Source organism: Zootoca vivipara, chromosome 3, assembly GCF_965207765.1.
Source record: "Zootoca vivipara chromosome 3, rZooViv2.hap1.1, whole genome shotgun sequence".
Lineage (NCBI taxonomy): Eukaryota > Metazoa > Chordata > Lepidosauria > Squamata > Lacertidae > Zootoca > Zootoca vivipara.
The window spans coordinates 67,145,223-67,165,520 of NC_142586.1; the positions used below are offsets into that span (position 1 = coordinate 67,145,223).

The 20,298-nt window shown below is 41.4% G+C and overlaps 2 protein-coding genes across 4 annotated transcripts; one reads left to right on the top strand and one right to left on the bottom strand.

Moving 5' to 3' along the window:
• Positions 1-535: 535 nt before the first annotated feature.
• PNLDC1 (PARN like ribonuclease domain containing exonuclease 1) lies at positions 536-18,544 on the top strand. 3 transcript variants are annotated; one of them, XM_088666297.1, is made up of 19 exons: positions 536-634; positions 2,426-2,483; positions 2,590-2,663; positions 3,305-3,335; positions 3,453-3,576; positions 3,981-4,069; positions 4,171-4,271; positions 5,181-5,260; positions 6,952-7,089; positions 7,470-7,539; positions 7,733-7,818; positions 9,001-9,056; positions 9,819-9,886; positions 10,613-10,666; positions 12,108-12,150; positions 13,583-13,682; positions 15,621-15,796; positions 17,717-17,798; positions 18,311-18,544. In XM_088666297.1, exons 1-19 carry the CDS (start codon positions 559-561, stop codon positions 18,542-18,544), a joined length of 1,740 nt encoding a protein of 579 aa, XP_088522423.1. In that variant the 5' UTR covers positions 536-558. The 3 variants fall into 3 exon arrangements, with proteins under 3 accessions (XP_088522423.1, XP_034966631.3, XP_088522422.1); XM_035110740.3 differs by having other exon boundaries at positions 17,717-17,815; positions 18,311-18,486; XM_088666296.1 differs by lacking the exon at positions 536-634 and having other exon boundaries at positions 2,244-2,483; positions 17,717-17,815; positions 18,311-18,486.
• Positions 18,545-18,952: 408 nt separating this feature from the next.
• On the bottom strand, positions 18,953-19,885 carry LOC118082740 (proto-oncogene Mas-like). Its single transcript, XM_035110571.2, has one exon. It carries the CDS (start codon positions 19,883-19,885, stop codon positions 18,953-18,955), a length of 933 nt encoding a protein of 310 aa, XP_034966462.2.
• Between the last annotated feature and the right edge of the window lie 413 nt (positions 19,886-20,298).

Below are 20,298 nucleotides of genomic sequence, written 5' to 3' on the forward strand. Positions count from 1 at the left end.
GTTTTTCAACCTTTTTTTGGGCAAAGGCACACTTGTTTCATGAAAAAAATCACGAGGCACACACCATTAGAAAATGTTTAAAAAATTAACTCTGTGCCTATATTGACTATATATAAATCGAATTTTTCCCACGGCACACCAGGCAACATCTCGCAGCACACTAGTGTGCCGCGGAACAGTGGTTGAAAAACACTGCTGTAAGCCGCCCAGAGTGGCTGGGGATAATAATACAGTAATAATAATAATAATAATAATAATAATAGGTTGTTGAGCCTTTTGGGGGAAATCACGGGTAAAAACACCCCCAATGCGAGGAGCAAGCCTTCGTGGGGGGGAGGGGTTAGGCATCTGGCATAGTTTATGTGGATCTGAGGAGGGGGCAGCCCATGAGTCGACCGCCTTTAAAAGCTCAAGGGAGGCAGAAGCAAAGGCTCGTATCCGCTTAGCCTCGGCAATTCACGCCGCTCCTCGTTGTTTCCAGGCGGTGGGCGTGGCTTCCTCCCGGCTCTTCTTGTGGGGCGGGAATAGTCGCGATCCGCGTGTGTGCCTGGAAGCGGGATGGATGTGGGAGCCGGGGAGTTTGAGGAGAAGTTGCCGGAGCTGCAGGAGCTCATCCTCCGCTGCGACTTTGTCGGTGAGGGAGATGCTGCTGGTGGTGGTGGGAAGCTATCCCCGCGAAGTCGGGGTGGGCATCTCCCAGTGGCCCTCGGCTGGCGTTGGGCTTAGTTGATCGAGCTGTGGTAACGGGGAGGAGGAGGAGAAGGAAGGGGTCCCCTGGGCAGATCTGCCCCAGTCCAAGCCGCGACGTGCTTGCATGGAAGCAAACCCCACTGAACTCAATGGGAACCCGCCCACCCTCTCCAGGATTAGTGTCTTTAAACTAATATAACGGCAATCGTTGCAAGCATAGTGGGAATTTTAGTTCTGGAAGGAGAGCCAGTGGATCCCTCAGCAGAATGTTCACTGCTGCTTGTGCAATGTTAAGTCCCCAGAATTCATTGGGGAAGGGGAAAGCAAGGTCAGTGTGTGCAGATCTCTTCAACGCTGCCGGCTGCTTCAGAGTAGCAGGAGTGGCTGGGGTGAGCTCCCAACTGTTATTGAAAGAGAGTTGAGAGGATAGGTGGCTTTAAAAACAAATTAGCAAACCTGCTCCAAGATCCCAAGGGAGGTGGATCGCTCTGATCATTATGAATCTGGCAACTTTGGAGGCACCCTGGCACCTCAGTCAGTCACTTCTCTTTCAGCTGCATGGGGTCATCTTGTTCGGAGTGTAAAATCTTTTATTTTTCTTAGTATTGAGGAGCTGAGGAGGTGCTGATTCCCTCCCTGCTCTGGTCAAAATAACAAAACAAACACACATCAATATTTATGTACGGCTTAATCAAAAAGGTCTCAAAGCGGTTTACGTACATGAAAGGAAAACAGAATACTGTACCTAATAAAATCAAACTTAAAAAACAACAATAAGTAGATGTACTGAAATTTATCAAAATATGATTAAATCAACAGTTAAAAAACAAATATACATAATAAAACCACACAAATGCACATAATAAAATTGCATGTCTGGATAGGATTTCCTAAGCAAAACGCTTTAGTAGGGATCACAAACAGTACAAAAATGGCACCTACATAGATTAAAGTGCAGGGAATGCAGAGTGTAGGTTTGGCTACTTTAAAAGAGCAACCCCTATTTTAAAGAGGTCTTATGTGGTGTTTGTTAAAAGTCCCAGTTCTGCAGGTTGAAGAGGTTGGAATAAGGTGATCCTTCAAGTACTGTAAACAGTTCTCAAGTTGCTGAGGGCTTTATATGTTAATAGTAACACCTTGAATTGGACCATGTAACAAATCAGCAGCTAGTGTAGAGCTTTGAGGAGAGCTATAATATACTGACAAAATCTCACTCTTGTTGGCAATCACAATGTAGAATTTTGCATTTACTGCAGTTTCTGAAGCAAGCACAAGGGAAGCCCCACATACCGGTAAAGTGCATTGCAGTCTTGAAAGGACCAGTAGCTTGTCCACAATAGTTCAGGTATCTGATTCCAGGACTGGCAGGAGTTTTTGTACCAGCCAAAGCTGATAAAAGGTGCTGTTGGCTACCTGGACTTCCGGGAACAAAACTGGGTCAGGAAAAGTGAGTATTTGCAGCTGGTCATTAGTGTTGTGCCATGACTAACAATCAAGGTAAAACTAAATTCCAAAAGATTTATTGTTAAAAAAAAGTTACAGTTCTGATGAAACTTCTTAAAATCAACCAAACATAGTGGACTGGTGTCTTGTCCAAAGGATTTGAGAGCATTGATGGAACCAGCAGAATATAAAATTACAAAAATGCTCACATTCTATTTACTAGTAGCAGGGAAGGCAAATGGTTTAGTTTGGTGCCCTTTGCTGTGTTCAATTTGTCCTTTGTATTTTGCAGGCATTGACATGGAGTTCACAGGTTTGCATTCTACCTTTCCACCCAGTAATCAGCACAGGTAAGTTTGTCTAACCATACATATTTTCAGATGATTTGTTCAGGAGTACTATAAAGGTGCATACACAACATGGAAGTATTTTATGGTTTTTTTCCTCCCCTCCCAGCCTCTTTGATTCACCGGCTGAGCGCTATCAAAAAGCCAGAAAGAGCGTCCAGCAATTTACAGTGAGTCAGCTTGGTGAGTTCTTTTTGAGTTGCTAAACTCAAATGTAAATCCTGTACATGTAGTATGAGTGAGAGACTGAGGGACATTCAGGATTTGGGTGGGAATGCTTGTGGTTGCCTTGTTTTGGGTTTTAGTGGGAGATTGAAATGGTCTTAAGTCCAGATTACCTCTTCTCCCTCCTTGAGCAAGGCATGAAGCTGTTTCCAAAGGGCTTTTAAACAGACCAGCGCTGCACTTTGAAGTCATGATAATTGGGGCTGCAAAGCACAGCATCAATTGATGTTACCATGAAGTCATTCGACTGACAGGCAGACAGCTCTGCCAAGTGGGGCCCACCAAGGGGTGAAGAGATAATGATGTGGCCTGTTGGCCAGAAAAAGTTTCCCCATCTCTGTTTTAGAGGAATACTCAGTTTCCTGCATTGTTTGTTCAGTGTTACTGAAGCAGAGGTGTCTCTTTCTCTAGGTATTTTGGGGGATTGTGGCTCTTCTAGGAATCAGTCAATGACTAGATAGGTGGTATCCTTACTAATAGGTAAATGGTTCTATCATAGCTTTAGCCAAGGAATAGAGAGGAACACACATTTGTGATCAAAATGGCACTGTGTGCCAGGTGCCTGTTTTGTGTGATAACATTTTACATTTTTCTTTCAGGTTTGTCAATATTTTCCAATGAAAAATCCAAGTACGTATAGTGTTTTCTTGTCAATGGTTATATTTACCTGGTGATCACGGGATAAAAATGCTGCCTTTCAGCCCTTCCCCGGCAGAAATCTTGTTACTCATTCTGCTTTCTTTGCAGGTATGTGGTTCATTCCTATAACTTTTTTCTCCTTCCCATGACATTTGGCCAAATGGATTCTGAGGTCTGTTTCCAAACATCTAGCATTCAGTTCTTGTCTCACTATGGTTTTGACTACAACAAGGTATGTTTTCTGTTACAAATAGACTAGGCAAACAAAATGTGGATTTTTTTTTTTTACTTGTTTTGCCATTTAAGTACTGTTACGTCTACTTGCACAACAGGGTTTCCCTCTTCTCCCCACATGCACCTCCCATGCCTCCTGAAATTGGGTCAGTCTGAGTGGGTTGGAACACCCCCCAAACAGCATGTGTGGGAGGAGGGAGGGGTCATTCCATCTGGCAACTGGAGCTTTGTTGCGCTTGAAAATTTTAAAGCACTTGAGTTTTTAAATTAATACTGGAGTTCAGCCACTTACAGGATTGGTGTGGTCAAATGAGCAGAGGTGATAGTTCTGGCATCCATATTCCTTAACACAGAAACTTTCTGAGGTGTAACTTTTATCCTCCTTCCTCTCCCACTCCCAAGTTTCTTAAAGATGGAATCCCATACATGAATGAAGCACAAGAGAAGAAACTTCAGCAACAACTTTTGCCCGGGAGCTGGATGGTCCACAGGTAAAACTGATCTTTCTGTGAGGTCTGCGGAGTGTTCTGGTAAGTCCAGGTTCAAACTGGCTCACAAGTTTCATACAGCTGCCTTGCTCTTCTATCTCCAGTGCCTTTGAAAAGAACAAGCTGAAAAAAGTGATTGATGAAGTAACTTGCTGGGTGTCATCAGCAGAAGTGAAAGATTCTATGGTACTGCGCGATATATATGGTAGGGGGCCTAAGCTTAGGCGCTTTTGATTTTGTGTCCCACAGCCCTTGACCAAATTTGTTACTTGCTCCTTGCCCCACACCTTGAATTTTTGTATCTTTTCCTCTCACCCATTGGAGAAATAGAACCTTGTTTTGTTATCACTGTACCTGTTATTTGTGAGTCTGGACGTAAGGCTATGTACCATTTTTTAAAATTCTGTGGTGGTGGGGAAGCACTACTGTAAGACCTGGCACCTTCGCTGATGAGAATTTTGGGGGGATGCAGCTTCAATCAATCAATCAAGTATACCACACTTAACAGAAAATGGATATGAAAATAAATTGGACTTGATAGTATCCCTTGCAAGGGTGGTATCCTTTCCCTCCATGCCCCCAACTCTCCTGAAAATGATATTCAGTATATACTACTCTCAACATGTTCCAGAAAAACATGGGATTCTAGGAGAACCACTGCAAGATGCAGGTGATGTGACTGCATACATCAGAGAACACCCAAAACCTTCCTTGCTTGCCATAGAAAACTAGCCTTGAGATGGAAGTTTAAGCAGGATTAGAACACTGCTCTCTGGAATGCTCTCTTTCAACAGGTAGGGAGAGTTTAAAACATATGCGTTGAGAGTGGAATCTCACAATTCATACTCTCCCTGCAATCTGCATTTTGAAATAGTACAGTGGTGAATTGAGAGATAAAAGCAGCCCGAATGCCTGATCCTGTGTGTGAGTGTGTCTTGCTGCTTGTAACAACTTAATTGGATATAGACTTGGACAGTAGTGAAATCAGTGCAGGGAACTGCTTCTTAAATGCAATCTTAAAATGCTGTACCATTTTTCTAATTCAGTCGTCTGAGTGTTTGTGAAGGACAATGAAGCTATATCATGCTGTTCATGTTTTTGCTTCTTCTCATAGGCTTCCAGGTGTTTGAAATACAGCTGATTCTAAGACGAGCTATTCAAGATATTTGGACGATTCCTTTAGAAGGTCAAGAAGTGAGTTTCATATTGTCGTGTTTAAAATGGAACTGATGCATTCATGGCATCCAAGTCCCAGGAATACAGACATCTTTTCTCTACCATTGTGCAGGTTCCCATATATAGATCTTTGAGAATTCTTCTAAACTTTTGGCAGGAGTGTGTAAAAACAATTTGGCTAGTATTTTTCCTGAGGTAATAATAATAATAATAATAATAATAATAATAATAATAATAATAATAATAATAATAATTAATAATAAATAACAACTTTTTATTCATACCCCACCCTTCCCGATTTGAAAACCGGGCTCAGGGTGACTAACAGCAAATATAAACATTTATTAAAAGTGACTCAAAAACAGCTTAAAAACAGCATAAAATACAACATAAATGTAGCATCCATGCCAATAAAATTCAAAAAAAATCAGGGTCATTTTTTTTGGGGGGGGGACCCAGTTTAGTAAACATCAAGTGATCGCCAGGGCTAACTGGCCGAGTTAGTCCTGGTAGGGCCAGCAAGGAGACCAGGGAAGAGTTTAAATGTGGGGTCCCAGAAGGGTTTCTTCATAGAAAAGGGAATGGAGGATCAGGCTAATTCAAATTGAAGGCCAGGCGGAATAGCTCTGTCTTACAGGCCCTGTGGAAGGAGATCAAGTCCTGCAGGGCCCTAGTCTCGCGTGACAGAGCATTCCACCAGGTCGGAGCCATCACTGAAAAAGCCCTTTCTAAATAAAGGTCCTTAGGTCACTGGAGGCAGAACACAAAATTGGCTCTGTTATACTTTACTAGGCTGCCTCCCTGTTAGCCATTTATGGCACATCTGTTCATTATTTGGACTCATTCCAATCTGGCTTCAGAGAGCAGGACAGGGGGAGCGAGACCTTTATTCTATATCTTGATCTGCTCTGGGGAATGAGAATTGGGGACAGTGTATTTCAGTGGTTCCAATCCTACCTTCAGGACTGAGTCCAGAGAGTAGCCTTGGAAAGAGTGCCTTTCACCCCCCTGACGACTATGCTATGGGGTGCCATAGGGAGTATTTTATATCCAGTGCTATTTAATAACTATATGAAGGCATTGGGAGTGGACAAGAGGAGGATTCCAACACTCAGTTCAATTTCTCCATAACATCTGAATCAAGAGGGGCTGTGCGATCCCATGGCCATTGCCTGGATGCAGTAGTGAAATAGATGAGGAATAACAAGTTGAGTTTGAATCCTGGCAAGACAGAGGCACTCTGAGTGAGTCGTACCTGTGTCTGAGAAATTGGTCAGTTTCCTGCTGTGGAAGGGTTTGTACCAGGCATCCCCAAACTTCGGCCCTCCAGATGTTTTGGACTACAATTCCCATCATCCCTGACCACTGGTCCTGTTAGCTAGGGATCATGGGCGTTGTAGGCCAAAACATCTGGAGGGCCGCAGTTTGGGGATGCCTGGTTTGTACTTTGTCTGAAGCAGCAAATCTGTGGTTTGGAGGGTGCTTCTGGATCCAGCTTTGTCACTGGAGGCACAGAAAGCCTCAGTTGACCAACTGTGGCTGGTTTGACTGCTATGGACCAAAATACATTTATACAACAGTTATAATTGGCAGTCAGAGGCCAGGGTGGTGTGATGAAATCTCAGCAGTTTATGCATGTGGGCTGATGCATAGGTGGTGCACAAAGCGCACGCATGCCAACGTACGGTTTCTGTCCTGTCTTGCTTCAGTTGATGGTGAAGAAGATAAGTCCACAGCATCGCTGGCAGCTGGAAAATACTTCTTACGATTCTTGTCGGAGAGAGCGAATTCTGTTCTCTGCAAGGGGTTTCACCAACCTTTTCCACACACTAGTTAAAGCAAAGAAGGTAGATCCCACTTTCTTTAGGTTTTTTAAATTAAAAAATAATAATAATAACAATTCAGATGTAAAGTCACAGTAGTAGAAAATTCAAAATAACTTTTGAAAAGCTTAACAGAATATGTATATCCATATGAAGGTATACTTATACAGGTGTTATCAATTAAAATTGTACTGGCCTAGTGATAGCTGAATTTTTATATATGAAATGACCAGAGCCATTGAAATTCGGCTGGTGATCTGTGATAAGCTCAATAACTAAGCATCACTAGGCCTTTATTTTGTAAATTGCATTTGCTTTCTTAAAGGGCCTAGTATAAACATATTCCCATTAACCACTGTTCAGCAGTGCTGTGTTTTTGACAATCTTACCTTTTCTCTCTGCAGCCACTGGTGGGACACAATATGCTGATGGATCTTCTGCATCTGCATGAGAACTTTTACAAGCCCCTCCCTGGTAATGCCACTTCCAGCTTCAATCAAAAAAGAGACTTTTGTATCCTTCCCCCAGTAGGATCCTTGCTTCTGATCCTTACCTCTGCTTTAGGAACTGATCTATTTCTGGTTATTGGTCAAGCTATTGTCAGCAGCTTAGTTGTTCATTAACAAGCAAACATCGCCATCTTCTCTCTCATTGTTTTTTTTTAAAGAAAACTACGAGGAATTTAAAAAGAACATACATGCCTTGTTTCCTGTTGTCATGGACACAAAGAACATAGTAAAGGCCACCTGGAAGGTAACTCTCATTGGCTGCTGATGCTCAATATTGCCTCTCCTCTTGCCCCTCTCTCACTGTGTCAATGTCCCAGGTTCAGTCCTCAGCAAAGGATCTTGGCTACAGCTAAGAAATGCCTTTTGCTTAAAACATTGGTGGGCCACTGCCGGTCAGAGTAGACAAGACTGGCCTAGAATAATTTAAAGCCTGACAGTTCTATATGTTCAGAAAATGAGCAAGGAAACTCAATTTTTGTCTCCTTTCCAAAGAGCAGTGACAACTTCTGTCTGTCGCCCACTGTTTCTTCCCAGAAGTGGAGCAGCGATCCGTATTAGTAGTACTTGATAGTTCTTAGTGTCATCCCGTTGTTGGGATTGTGACTCGTCATGTCATCCCACATGAAGGCAAAATGTGTGCTGTAGACAGGACAATTCACAGTGTTGGTGCTGACTTTTAAAGCCCTAAATGGTCTTGTGTTTTTAATATTCTGTTGGGAGCCGCCCAGAGTGGCTGGGGAAACCCAGCCAGATAGGCAGGATATAAATAATTTATTATTATCATTATTATTATTAGAGTGGTTGTAATTGTCACATTCAGCAGGGCTTTAGGGGAAGGGTGCATTATGGGACTTGACAGATTTTCTTTGATGTGGTTGGCATTCCCAAGCTTGTATACTTGGATGCCTTGGGAACAACATGATAGGCTTAATGATTGGGGGCTGGAGGAGGTGCTGAAACTGTATGGCCAAACAAGTGGAAACCTTGCCTTTTGAGTCAGTGTGTGAATGAGAAGGTGATAGCACAACAGTTTCTAGTCGTGGGTTACGGCTTTGGTGTTCTATTCCTAAGGGCATGTTGTATGTTACAATCCTGGTATGGCTGCTGCTAAGATTTCTACCTGTGTGTATCCGAGTTGCATGAAATGGCATACAGAACATTTCGAAGTGGCTGAATTGACTGACCCACAGTGAAGCTCTATTCCAGTTGTTCAGTAAATGTGCAGTAATCCTGTATCTTCATGAGTTTAATGATGTTGGAGGGGTCAGGGCCTTAGAAGACAAACAATGGTATAAGAAGCTTCAAGAACAGACATGTTGCACTAGAGTAGTTGATGTCCTATGCAGTGCAATCCATTGTTACTTTGTGAACCTCCAGCTCTTTCAATGCCACCAGAAAGCTTTTCTAAATTCTTCCTTTTAAACAGGAGTTCCAGTTTCCTCAAGCTGATAATCTTTTGGAGGTTTATAAAGTACTGAACAGGTGAGCCATTTTATTTGTGTGTGTGTGTGTCGCCATTGGTTTTATCACTAAGTTTGCCTGTCTGAAAAAGAAACACAACAAGTTGTTCTAGAATTCAATCAGGATTTTTTTGGGGGGGTGGGGGTGGCGGTCATGTCCTGCAGATGTTGACCCCATGATCAGCTTAATATCTGTTCTTCTGTCAAATATCTCTGAAGAAATTATACATTGTTTGCCCAGTAGTCCTGTATCTTCTGCGTGAAGTGGCCCTCATAGGCTGTAGATCTCAGGGTAACATTAAGAATCAGTGAATGGACAACTGGTCTGCAGAATTTAAGACCATGGGGAGTATAATTACAGATTGGGGAAGGGACTTAACACCTGGATAGGAGAAAAATTAAATTGTTGCCTTCCAGTTTTGAATATGTTTTGCACTGCACAGTGATTAACACCTATCTGACCACAAATGGTTTTTTAAAAAGAATTTGAACACCCTTTGCCTCTTCTAAAAGAAAAAGACAGCCCAGTCTTTCTATTTAACTAGAAAGACAAGACAAGGAGGACATACAATAACTTTCATATAAATAGGCACAATGGCTATATTCTTTTTCCATTGTTGGAAGTAATATACCTTTGAATACCAGTTGCTATTCCATTCAGGTTGTATTTGCAGGCTTCCCATGGGCATTTGGTTGGCCACTGATAGAACAGGATGCTGGACTTGGGTCTGATCCAGCAGGGCTCTTCTTAAGAACTGAAAGCTTGACAATTGATACCTTTCAGCAGTGACATGAATCCCACAAACCAGCCTTGTCCAGAGATCTTTCATGCAAGCGACTGCCTCAGATACGGTATGTCTGGCTATGGAAACAAATTCTTGGCATGTAGTCATTAACCTTAATAAGTACTACGATTGATATGTTTTCAATTGCTTTCATCACAGCAAAGTCACAAGGAGCTTTGAACAGGATTGTGAGGCACATAGCTTTGCATTTCTACCCCTTGCAAAACAACATCAAACCTGTGGTTACGTGAAATACACTCAACAAACACACATGCACCAAACTGTTCCTTCTGCTCTTGTTCCCTACCTACTACTGCAGTCCACAACACTGGGGAAATAGAAGCTTAAGGCATTCTGCAAGGCCAAAATCAGCGATGAACCTCCGACAGGCTTTGCATGATACTACTTCTACTGCCAGACCAAACTCAAGTGGGATGTGATTGCAACTTAATGATGGGATCTGATGATATTGCTTCAGAATCATTGTAGAGACTGCCATGCTCTAGATCAGGCACCCCCAAACTGCGACCCTCCAGATGTTTTGGCCTGCAACTCCCATGATCCCTAGCTAACAGGACCAGTGGTCGGGAAAGATGGGAATTGTAGTCCAAAACATCTGGAGGGCTGAAGTTTGGGGATGCCTGATCTAGATTCTTAGAGGTGGGAGGAAAACGGCAACATAAAACGAAGAGAAACGCGATAGGTTGTCTGTGGGTGAGGCATGTTTTGGGTCAAATCATTGTAGACTGTCTGGGGAGATGTTACCTTTTCTGTTTTGTTGGAAACCTTTCAGCTACAAAGGAGTCTCCGCACGAGGCGGCCTATGATGCATTTCTCTGCGGATCAGGTACGGGTGTAATTTTTAATGTCTAAAATATACCCCCTTCCATCGGCATTGTGCTAGTTCAACATATGGGGCAGTCTGTCTACTGTGTTAATAAAGAAACTGTACAGCCAGATTATTATTATTACAAACCTCTTTTTGGATGTGAACATTTGTGACAGAGGGTTTCAGAGCAAAACTTCACGTTCTTCTTGAATGACATATTTATTCTTATTTTAAAGTTTCTAACAATTTAGGCACTGTGCAGAGGTGTGTGTGTGTGTATGTATATATATATATATATATATATATATGTGTGTGTGTGTGTGTATATATATATATATATATATATATATATATATATATATATATATATAAATAAGCAGCCACTGCCTACAGGCTTACAATCAAATGGATATGACACAAAAGAAATGGAGAAGGAAAAGAAAAGCAAGAAGAAGAAAAAAAACCTACCAATCATTCATAGCTAATATTGACCATCTAGAATGGCCACTGGGGAGAAGTGGTCATTTCACTGGGAGAGGTGGTTTACCTCTCTCAGTGGAATACGGTAGTAGTTTGTCCCAGCTGACCCCGTGGAGTGTGCTTTGCAGCCTGTCCTCTCCCTCAGGTGCAGCCAAATATAATTGTGATCATAACTCCTATCCTTTTCTTTCTCTTTTCATAGCAAAGAGTGGGGGTGGGGGGGAAATCAGCATGAGCAGAGCTGGAAAAGCTCTTTATGTGCAGTTTTTCCTTTTTGAAGTATTCCGTAACATTCATGTGCTGAGTGAAGTATAGGCTTTTGTTTCCTTTTAGTAGTGATAAGTACCTAGAGTATAAAATACAGTGATTTGTGCCCCCCCTCCCCCCATGAGACCAAATCAAGCCAATGTGCTTTTCTCTTTGAAGCTCTACAAGGAGGTCTTCTTCGTTTCTGCTTTATTGGTTTTAAGCAGGCTTAGGTAGCTAGCGGTTCTTCTTCCAGGAGGTGGTCGCCTCAGTCCTTTATAGAGGCAAGTAGAAGCTGCAGGGGTGACATTTACATAACCAGCCAAGAGTTATTGCTGCTTTTAGTTTCATGAAGCTAAATAGGTACCGGTACCTTGCAAGGATTTCTGCTTGCACAGTGGGACTCTCCCCCCACCCCCCATGTGTTCCCCTACATCCCTCAAAATTGGTTTGGGAGAACCCTCAGAACAGTGCAAGGAGGAGGCATTGTGGAGTCCTTGTGCAAACAGGCCAACTGGAAGAGGGGGACGCTGAATCCCCTCCTAAGTCTTTTTTAGTAAAGTTTTGAAGGCCTAAAAAATTGATGTCTTATTTAATCAACTCTCAGAACAATCTAATTCCTATTTTTGAACATCAAAAAGCTTTTCTAGGAGTCTCCCCTCTCCACCCCAATTTTGCAGTTTTATCATTTATAAGTTGTTAGATGTAACAATGGAATTATTTATTTTTCCAGTTCTTCTGAAAGTAGCCCATTTGCTTCTTGACAGAATGTCTTGGTAAGTAACAAAATAAAAAAAAATCCTTCCAGCAGCACCTTAGAGACCAACTAAGTTTGTTATTGGTATGAACTTTCGTGTGCATGCACATTTCTTTGTATCTGAAGAAGCGTGCATGCACACAAAAGCTCATACCAATGACAAACTTAGTTGGTCTCTAAGGTGCTGCTGGAAGGAATTTTTTTATTTTGTTTCGACTACGTGAGACCAACACGGCTACCTACCTGTAACTAGAACTCTTGGTAAGTAAATAGCTTGAATGTTTCCCGCTCTGAATAATCTTTCTCACTGTAGAATGGTGGACTTAAAATTGGTTGGAGGTGGCCTTAGAACCCTTCGCAGTTTCATGGGTGGCAGCACTTGCTTTTCTAAGAGCATTGTGTCGTCTTTCCTCCTTGGCATTGTGTTAAAACACACCTGAATGCTCCAGACCAGCAAACTGCTGAATCTTTGGCTTTTCTAGAGCCGGGCAAACTTGCTGGTGATCAATTAAGCAAGGGCATTTGATTAGCAACCCCTGTCCACTACTTATCCTATTAATTCCTATGGAAGCAGTAAGGGTATACTGTACTTAGTTTTTCTCCATTTTGGTTTTATTTTTGTTAAATAATGACACAGTGTAATATGCTGTGTTGTTGTTCATCTGGGGTCGTATTTACCTAATTTGGGGTTGTATTTACCTAATAATGATCGCTATTATGTCCTGATATGTAAAACCACAGAATTCAATGAGGGTGCACTTTCTTTTTCTTATGACTGTATTTAGTAGTAGCTGCTAGGTGACAGGTTCTGAAAGGTGATTTTAATATTTATAGACAGGGCCTGTCAGCAACAGACCTTAGAAACTGTCATCACGCACCCTTAAGACCCCCAAAGTAAATATCAGTATTCTCTTAATGTGTAAAATATCCCTTAAAAAAAAATCCCAGTTATCATACCAAGCTCCTGAGGGGCTTTAAAGACGTTCTAAGGCAGGCTTCCTCAACCTCGGCCCTCCAGATGTTTTTGGCCTACAACTCCCATGATCCTTAGCTAGCAGGACCAGTGCTCAGGGATGATGGGAATTGAACATCTGGAGGGCAGAGGCTGAGGAAGCCTGTTCTAAGGGACCAGGTAGCAGTGGAAAGGGGTCAAATTGAGGAACTGTTTTACTTTAGCATGGAGTTCCTTGAAATATAAAAAATTAAAGAATTTATTGTATTTCATAACATTGGAATGTGTTGTGTGATGGTACTCTAGTTTCAATTTGCATTATGGGCGGAGGGAATTGCTCAGAGGCAGGTAGTAGAAGAGACATTACCCTTTTCTAAGAAAAATAGTTATATATATATATATATGCGCAATCTTGGCATTCCTAAGTTGTTCTAGTACAGTATATCATTCCCCACATAACTTTTTTTTAAAAAAGATTTGCTGCTTTTCCTTAATTTAGTGATCCAACAAGGACTACTCCCTCATTTTCTCAGTACCTTGATGTATTGGCTGCATATGTGAATCAAGTGAACGTTATCCGAGCTGGTGTTCGGAAAATAGTGAGTATGAAATGTGAAAAGATTCCAGTTAGCCAGTTGCCAAGAGAAACTTGTAACATCCCCACAAGCTCAGATGGAATAGGAGCAGGGAGGAGGAGCTCTTGTGAGCTCTGTCTTTTTGGAGATAGTTTTGTACTTTGCGTGGCTGAAGCCTGGGGTGTTAGAGAATGGAAGATGAGGCAAAGAGTGATGCTAAAAGGTGGACCCTCCAGATGTGTTGCCTCCATGTACCTGACCAGTGGTCAGGAATAATGGGAGTCATAGTCAACATCTGGAGCATGCCATGCTAGCTACCCCTGTTGTATTGAATTTGATTCACTGAGAAAAGCAATTAGGAAACAAAGGATTTTACATGTATGTTACATGTGGGCACATGCAAGGACACAAAGTAAGCTCATTTTATTAAAGTGCCCCAAACCTTCCAGAAGCTAGACAGCACAGTATTTCTTCATGATGAGGAAAGATAACATATGTCCGTGTCATCTGACAGACAATACAAATATTCATAATTTTCACAATAATACACTGTTTATCCTGTTCATAATTCTTGATATTGAAGCTGGGGCAAAAATTGTGTGACTGCGTTGTTGTAATAATAATAATAATAATAATAATAATAATAATAATAATAATAAAATTTTATTTATACCCCGCCCTCCCCAGTCAAAACCAGGCTCAGGGCGGCTAACACCAATAAAATTACAATAAGACATAAAAGCAAAGAAAACAATTAATTAAAATACAGATTAAAATACAATATTAAAATTTAAAATGCAGTCTCATTTTAAGTAGTCTATAAATCCAGCCATGAGGGAGGAAAACACAGGGGTCAGACTAAGTCCAACCCAAAGGCCAGGCGGAACAGCTCTGTCTTGCAGGCCCTGCGGAAAGATGACAAATCCCGCATGGCCCTGGTCTCCTGTGAAAGAGCGTTCCACCAAGTTGGGGCCAATACTGAAAAGGCCCTGGCCCTAGTTGAGGCCAATCTAGCCACCTTATGGCTCGGGATCTCCAGAATATTGTTGTTTGTGGACCTTAAGGTCCTCTGCGGGGCATACCAGGAGAGGTGGTCCCGTAGGTATGAGGGTCCCAAGCCGCATAGGGCTTTAAAGGTCAAAACCAGCACCTTAAACCTGATCCTGTACCAGGATCCTGTACCAGCAGACCCTTTGTTTAATTTCCAAGCAAAGGGTCTGCTGGTTTCTCTTTAAGGTTTCCAGACTCAAAAGAGAGCAGGGCAATTAAAGGCACAGAAGTCCTGTCCTCCATTGAGTCTGGCAACCCTACCTGCAAGCAAGGCATTATAGGTTGGCAGTAGTTTGCCCCTAGCCACTGGGTTCTGCCCCAGATGCAGCCTCTGAAGGGTAGCCCCACATAGAACAAATTGCAGTAATCCAACCATGAGGTTGTCAAAGCATGGGCAACCATGGTCAAGCTATCCCAATCCAGGAACAGTAAAAGCTGTTTGTAAAAGGCACTCCTAGCCACTGAGGACACCAACAAACAATAAAATGACTTGTATTCCCAAAAAGTCAGTCTACAACATATTTGGCTCTTCCCTTCCTCAACCTAGCTAACAGTTCTTTGTAGTGTGATCCCTTGCGAGGTCCAGGGCCTGGCTGCAACAACCAATGAGGGTGAGTGGACTTGCCCCTTCCACCCTCCCAGAGCCGTAACCCCAGGGTGCCCAAACCACAAACAAATAACAAGAACTATTTAGGGGGTGTTCAATGTGACTGATTTTTTTTAAAAAAAATAACCACAAAAACCTGACGTTAAGCATTCATGTTAAACCACCAATTCTTATCCACCACGCTGTTTGTGTGTGTGTTGTGTTTGGCATAGTTTATTGAAATGTTTCATAATACTTGGAACCTTTTGTGAATCTTCCTCTTGGTGCCCTCAGTAGCTAAAGGGTTAACTTAATTCTTTCCTTAGAATTTTTCCGGTATGGATGACCCTATAAAGCTTCCACCACGCCTTATCATTAATGTGCGAGGATGGCCTGGGGTTGATGAAGAGCAGATCTATCGGGAGTTTAAAATCTTCTGCAGATTCGATGTGCGACGGCTAAAGAGGAACCAGTTTCTCTTACTCTCCAATAATTTTAAAAAGTATGTAATAAAAAACCACCTTCTCTCTACCTTAGCAGTTGTTATTCTGCCAGTTTTCTCTGATATATGTTGGACCAGACAGTGTCTCATTCCAAAACATCTGGATTCAATTTTACTTAACTGATCCTCATACAGCAGCGAAAGTATATGCTTATACTCTGATCAATAGCCACACCCATGTATGCTGTTGGGTATCTGAAATGCTTGCAAATCCGAGGGTGCAAGAAACACAATGATACCCTTCGGAAGATGGGGAATCCAGTGTGCACGTATTTTCAGTTTTCAAAAATGTACAAATACAAATCTTACAATGTCATACTTCCAATACAAATACAAATCAAACTTCCCTCCCCGCTTTTGTGGATTCTTCTCTTATTTAAATTTTTAACACTGCCCTTTCCACTTTACTCCATTTCTTAATTATTCTACAATTAATAATACTTTTAACTGCTTGATTTAAGTTAACCCTACGAACGCACTTAGTTGCATACGATTTTTCAAATATTCCACAAATATTCTGCACTCCTTAATAATCCCCCAGCCCCCGGTTTCTTAACACACCCGTTAATTTTGCCATTTCGGCATAATCCATCAAATTAATCTTACTTGGTTGGAACAACATCCTCTTTCCACCTCTGGGCGAAGACCATTCTGGCTGCGGTTGTAGCATACGTAAATAAGTTTCTACGGTCCTTTGGAATTTCTGTATTCACTATCCCTAAAAGAAAAGCTGCTGGTTTTGTTTTGTTTTACTAAAAGTTATTTTGAACATTGTCTTCAATTCATTATATGTAGATCATTTCCCAGGCTTTTGTTTGCTTACAGGACTACTGTGTATGATAAAAATCACCTTCCTTTTTTTTTTTTTACATTTCCAACACAAATACCAGGAGATAGATATCATTTTCATATAATTTTCTTTCAGTGTACGAATTTTAAATCAACATTCCACAACTTATCCCACACAGCCATTTCAATATTGTGACCAATGTCTCTTGCCCACTGAATCATCACAGATTTCACCTGCTCATCTTTTGTTTCCCATTCTAACAACATTTTATACATTATAGAAATTACATTGTCAGTATTCCCTAGTAGTTCTCTCTCAAATTGCTTAATGCAGTTTCTCAGACATCTTGGAGGGGTTGCCAGTAAAGCAGAGAAAATACAAACTTTTCTGCAGATTTTTTTTAACAAGATCAAAACATATATGTATTGGACTTTAAAAAATATTTTTGTATTTGCACCCATGGGTTTCTGTAAAGCCACAGGTTGCCCGCCCTTGCTGTATTATTAAACGGCAGCAGATAGAGGGGTATATGGTTGCTTCAAATTCAAGCAGCGCTTGAAGGAGGATATTCTCAGGGCTTGCTTGCTCTCAAGTGGGGGGGCAGGACAGCACAGGAAAAGCTGACATTGCAAATTGCCCTACCCTGGGTTTGTACAGGGGTTGATCTTGGGAGTGGCCAGGAGGTATTCTCTTTATCTGTTTTTATTTCATTTTCCCCAAAAGTTGTAGAAGTGTGTAAACGAAACCATCACGCACCTCCTCTTTGGTTGTGGGTTCAAAAGTGGGAAAAGAAGGCCACATTTTGTTTTTTCTTGCTATAAATAGGGGAAGAAAGAGGGTGTGTATGCAGATGGAGCCTGCCCTCCCTCATGACAGACAGTCAACATGTGGGCATGAGAATTGCAAGAATAGGGATGAGTGACTGTGCGTTTAGGATGTATTGTCCATAAATAAATGGCAGGTGGGTAGAGTCTCTTTTGGGAGGGAATTGTCCAGTGAAAGCAGCAGTTGGGTTGACAGATTTGCAGCTTCAAACAGCACCAGTTTGGGTACAGAAGCTAATTTTTGGCTATCAGGTCATTCTTCTTCTTTGTAAGTCAAAGTTGTACTTTTCTTAACTATCCTTACAGTGTCAGAATGGTTTTGAGAGAATATAAAGCTCATCCCAACGTGCAGATTTCCCCATACCACCACTGGAGGCATTCTCCGCAAGTGAATTTCTTCCTTCAGTAAGTAAACTTAACTTTATAGGGAATCTCATTTTGATGAAACTTAGCTTTTAAAAGTTATATCTCCCCACCCACCCAAAAGTGAGGAAAGAGAGACTGAAAGAAATCCCTTTCTATTCTTAACAGTTTGCTGCAAAGCATGGATGATCTGGATATAGTATAATACATGTAGCAACTCTGTGCTCAGTTTTATTTTCAGTACTTTAGGAGGTGGGAGACAAAAACTGAGAAGGTGATTAGGGGTGTCTGGAAAAGGTACATTTCCTGGACACTCTCTCTCTCTATATATATATATACACTTTTTATTGATGGTTTTGATATTTCTTGTGAAGCGCTTAAAGGTTTTACTACAATCAAACAGTGTATAAATTTTGGTATAAAAATAGACATTGGAAGTCATGCTTGAGAAAGTGAATATAAAAACAGAGTCGGGGAGGGCTTAAAATGTTGATTGTTGTGGCTGATGTTCTCCTGGATATTCTTCTCTCTTTTCAGAATTTGTGGTGTTGTGACCTCTTGGTCTTTGCTGGCATTCTTCCTTGGAGGATCTTCATAAGCAATCATCTACTGGAAGCACTTTTGTCTGCTGTGTGTCCTTTTCTTCCTCATCATCACTGTAAGCGATACTTACAATATATTAAAATACATTGCATTTCTCTAGTAGTCCCAAACCTATGTGTGGTTCCTAATGTGGGAAGTGAGATGGAAGAGCAGGCCATTGTCAAGTAGCAGATAGGGAGGGGGTATATTTCTGTAATGGCTACCCTCTGATCATTCTTTTCTAACTCCGGCTTTTGCCGAAGTTTACGTTGTGATTTGAGATTTCAGTCTCATTCTGTAGTCATCCAATCACTGCAATACACTGCAAAGTTTTTTTTGTAAGGTTAACATTTTCTAACCTTCCACAGGTCTACCTCTCCTCCTATGTCCTTGTTCTTGACCCCTGACATAGCAGAAATGGACAAGTAGCCTCTGGCTCAAATAAAAGATGCAGTTGACTCTGCTGTAGGTCTTGGGTGGGTTAAATAGAAGTGACTGCAAGATAAATGATCTGTAATTCATTTATTCTGGAGATGGGAATGCAAGTCAGCACTCCTCTTTATATAATGTTGTTTGGTTTCTGAGGCCAGGCTCTTTTCAAGTCTTCTCTTGGTCTGCTTGTGTTGCTTGTTCTATGTTTGTTTCATAATTCAAAGCTCTCTCTACAAAAATATCTAAGGTTTCCTGGGCTTTTTGCCTGCCCCACCATCCAATAGCAAAATATAAAAAAGGGTTGATACTGCTGCATATGGAATCAAATAACACAGAGAATGTAAACAGTGGCATTTCTACTAAATCATCATGCCAGTAGTTTATATATTCCAAAAGTCTAGCTGACCCATCAAAAATTAGAAACAGAATAACTGTCGCTACAATCGTGTTGTCGAGCATTGATTGTGTTTTCCCCTGCTTTTTGATGAAAATGGCCACAGTGCAAAAGACCATGATGGGCACAAAAATCAGGAAGTCGATGATAAATTCAGATACAGTTGCAGTATCACAAAGGAAAGTGTCTCCATTCATAAATGCATAGAATCTTCGATAGCATGTAAATTCTTCTGCAAAAGCTATTACGCACGAGAAGGCCCACAGAATGGCAGACACAATAGCTGAGAAGTTCTCTGGTCTGTGACGTTGACACCAGACAGGGGAAAAAAGCGACAGATACCTTTCAGCACAGAGAGCTGTTAATATATAGAAACCAGAGTTGCGTCCAAGAAAATATGTTATCTCTAGAAAACGTGAAGTGTGTGCATTGACACGAGCTGGTTCTACAAATAACGCAAAATAACCCAGTAGATAGAGAAGGACAACACAATCACCCATAGCCATATTCATGACATACACATTGAACTTATTCTTCTTGATCATATGAATAAACAAAATGACCATTCCATTTCCAACTAATCCCAAAATGCAGATTGGAATGCATATGATTAACATTGTTTCCTTCGTGTTGCCTTCATTGCTGACGTTCTCATTCTCTGCATCAGCAGCAGGGGCAGATAGATTGTTTTTCTGTTCCAGCATGAGATGATCAGTATGTCCAGTAACTCTTCTCAACCTGCTAACACGAAACACATTTTGTGTGATTATTAGGCGCTGAAATATTGTAAAAGAGGAAGCAAAGTTTCAAGACGATCTCCTGTCTGACAAAGACATTTGTGTTATAATGTTCACTAGTATTTGCAGGGAAAGATCTTCCTTTTCTTCTTCACTGGCTGCTTAATACTCGATTGTTCAGGGGCCTATAAGCCTTCAATTTAGGGGACATGGAATATAGCTGAAGTTTGCAAAATGTGATGTAGCCTTTCATTGCCTTCTACAGCTACAATAAGCCTTAACTCTTAAGACACGTCTGATACCCATAACTCCTGTTCCTGTCATCCAATGCAAGAGAGGCAGTGGATGTGGTAAACCAGTGTTTGGAGCCAGTTCAGGAA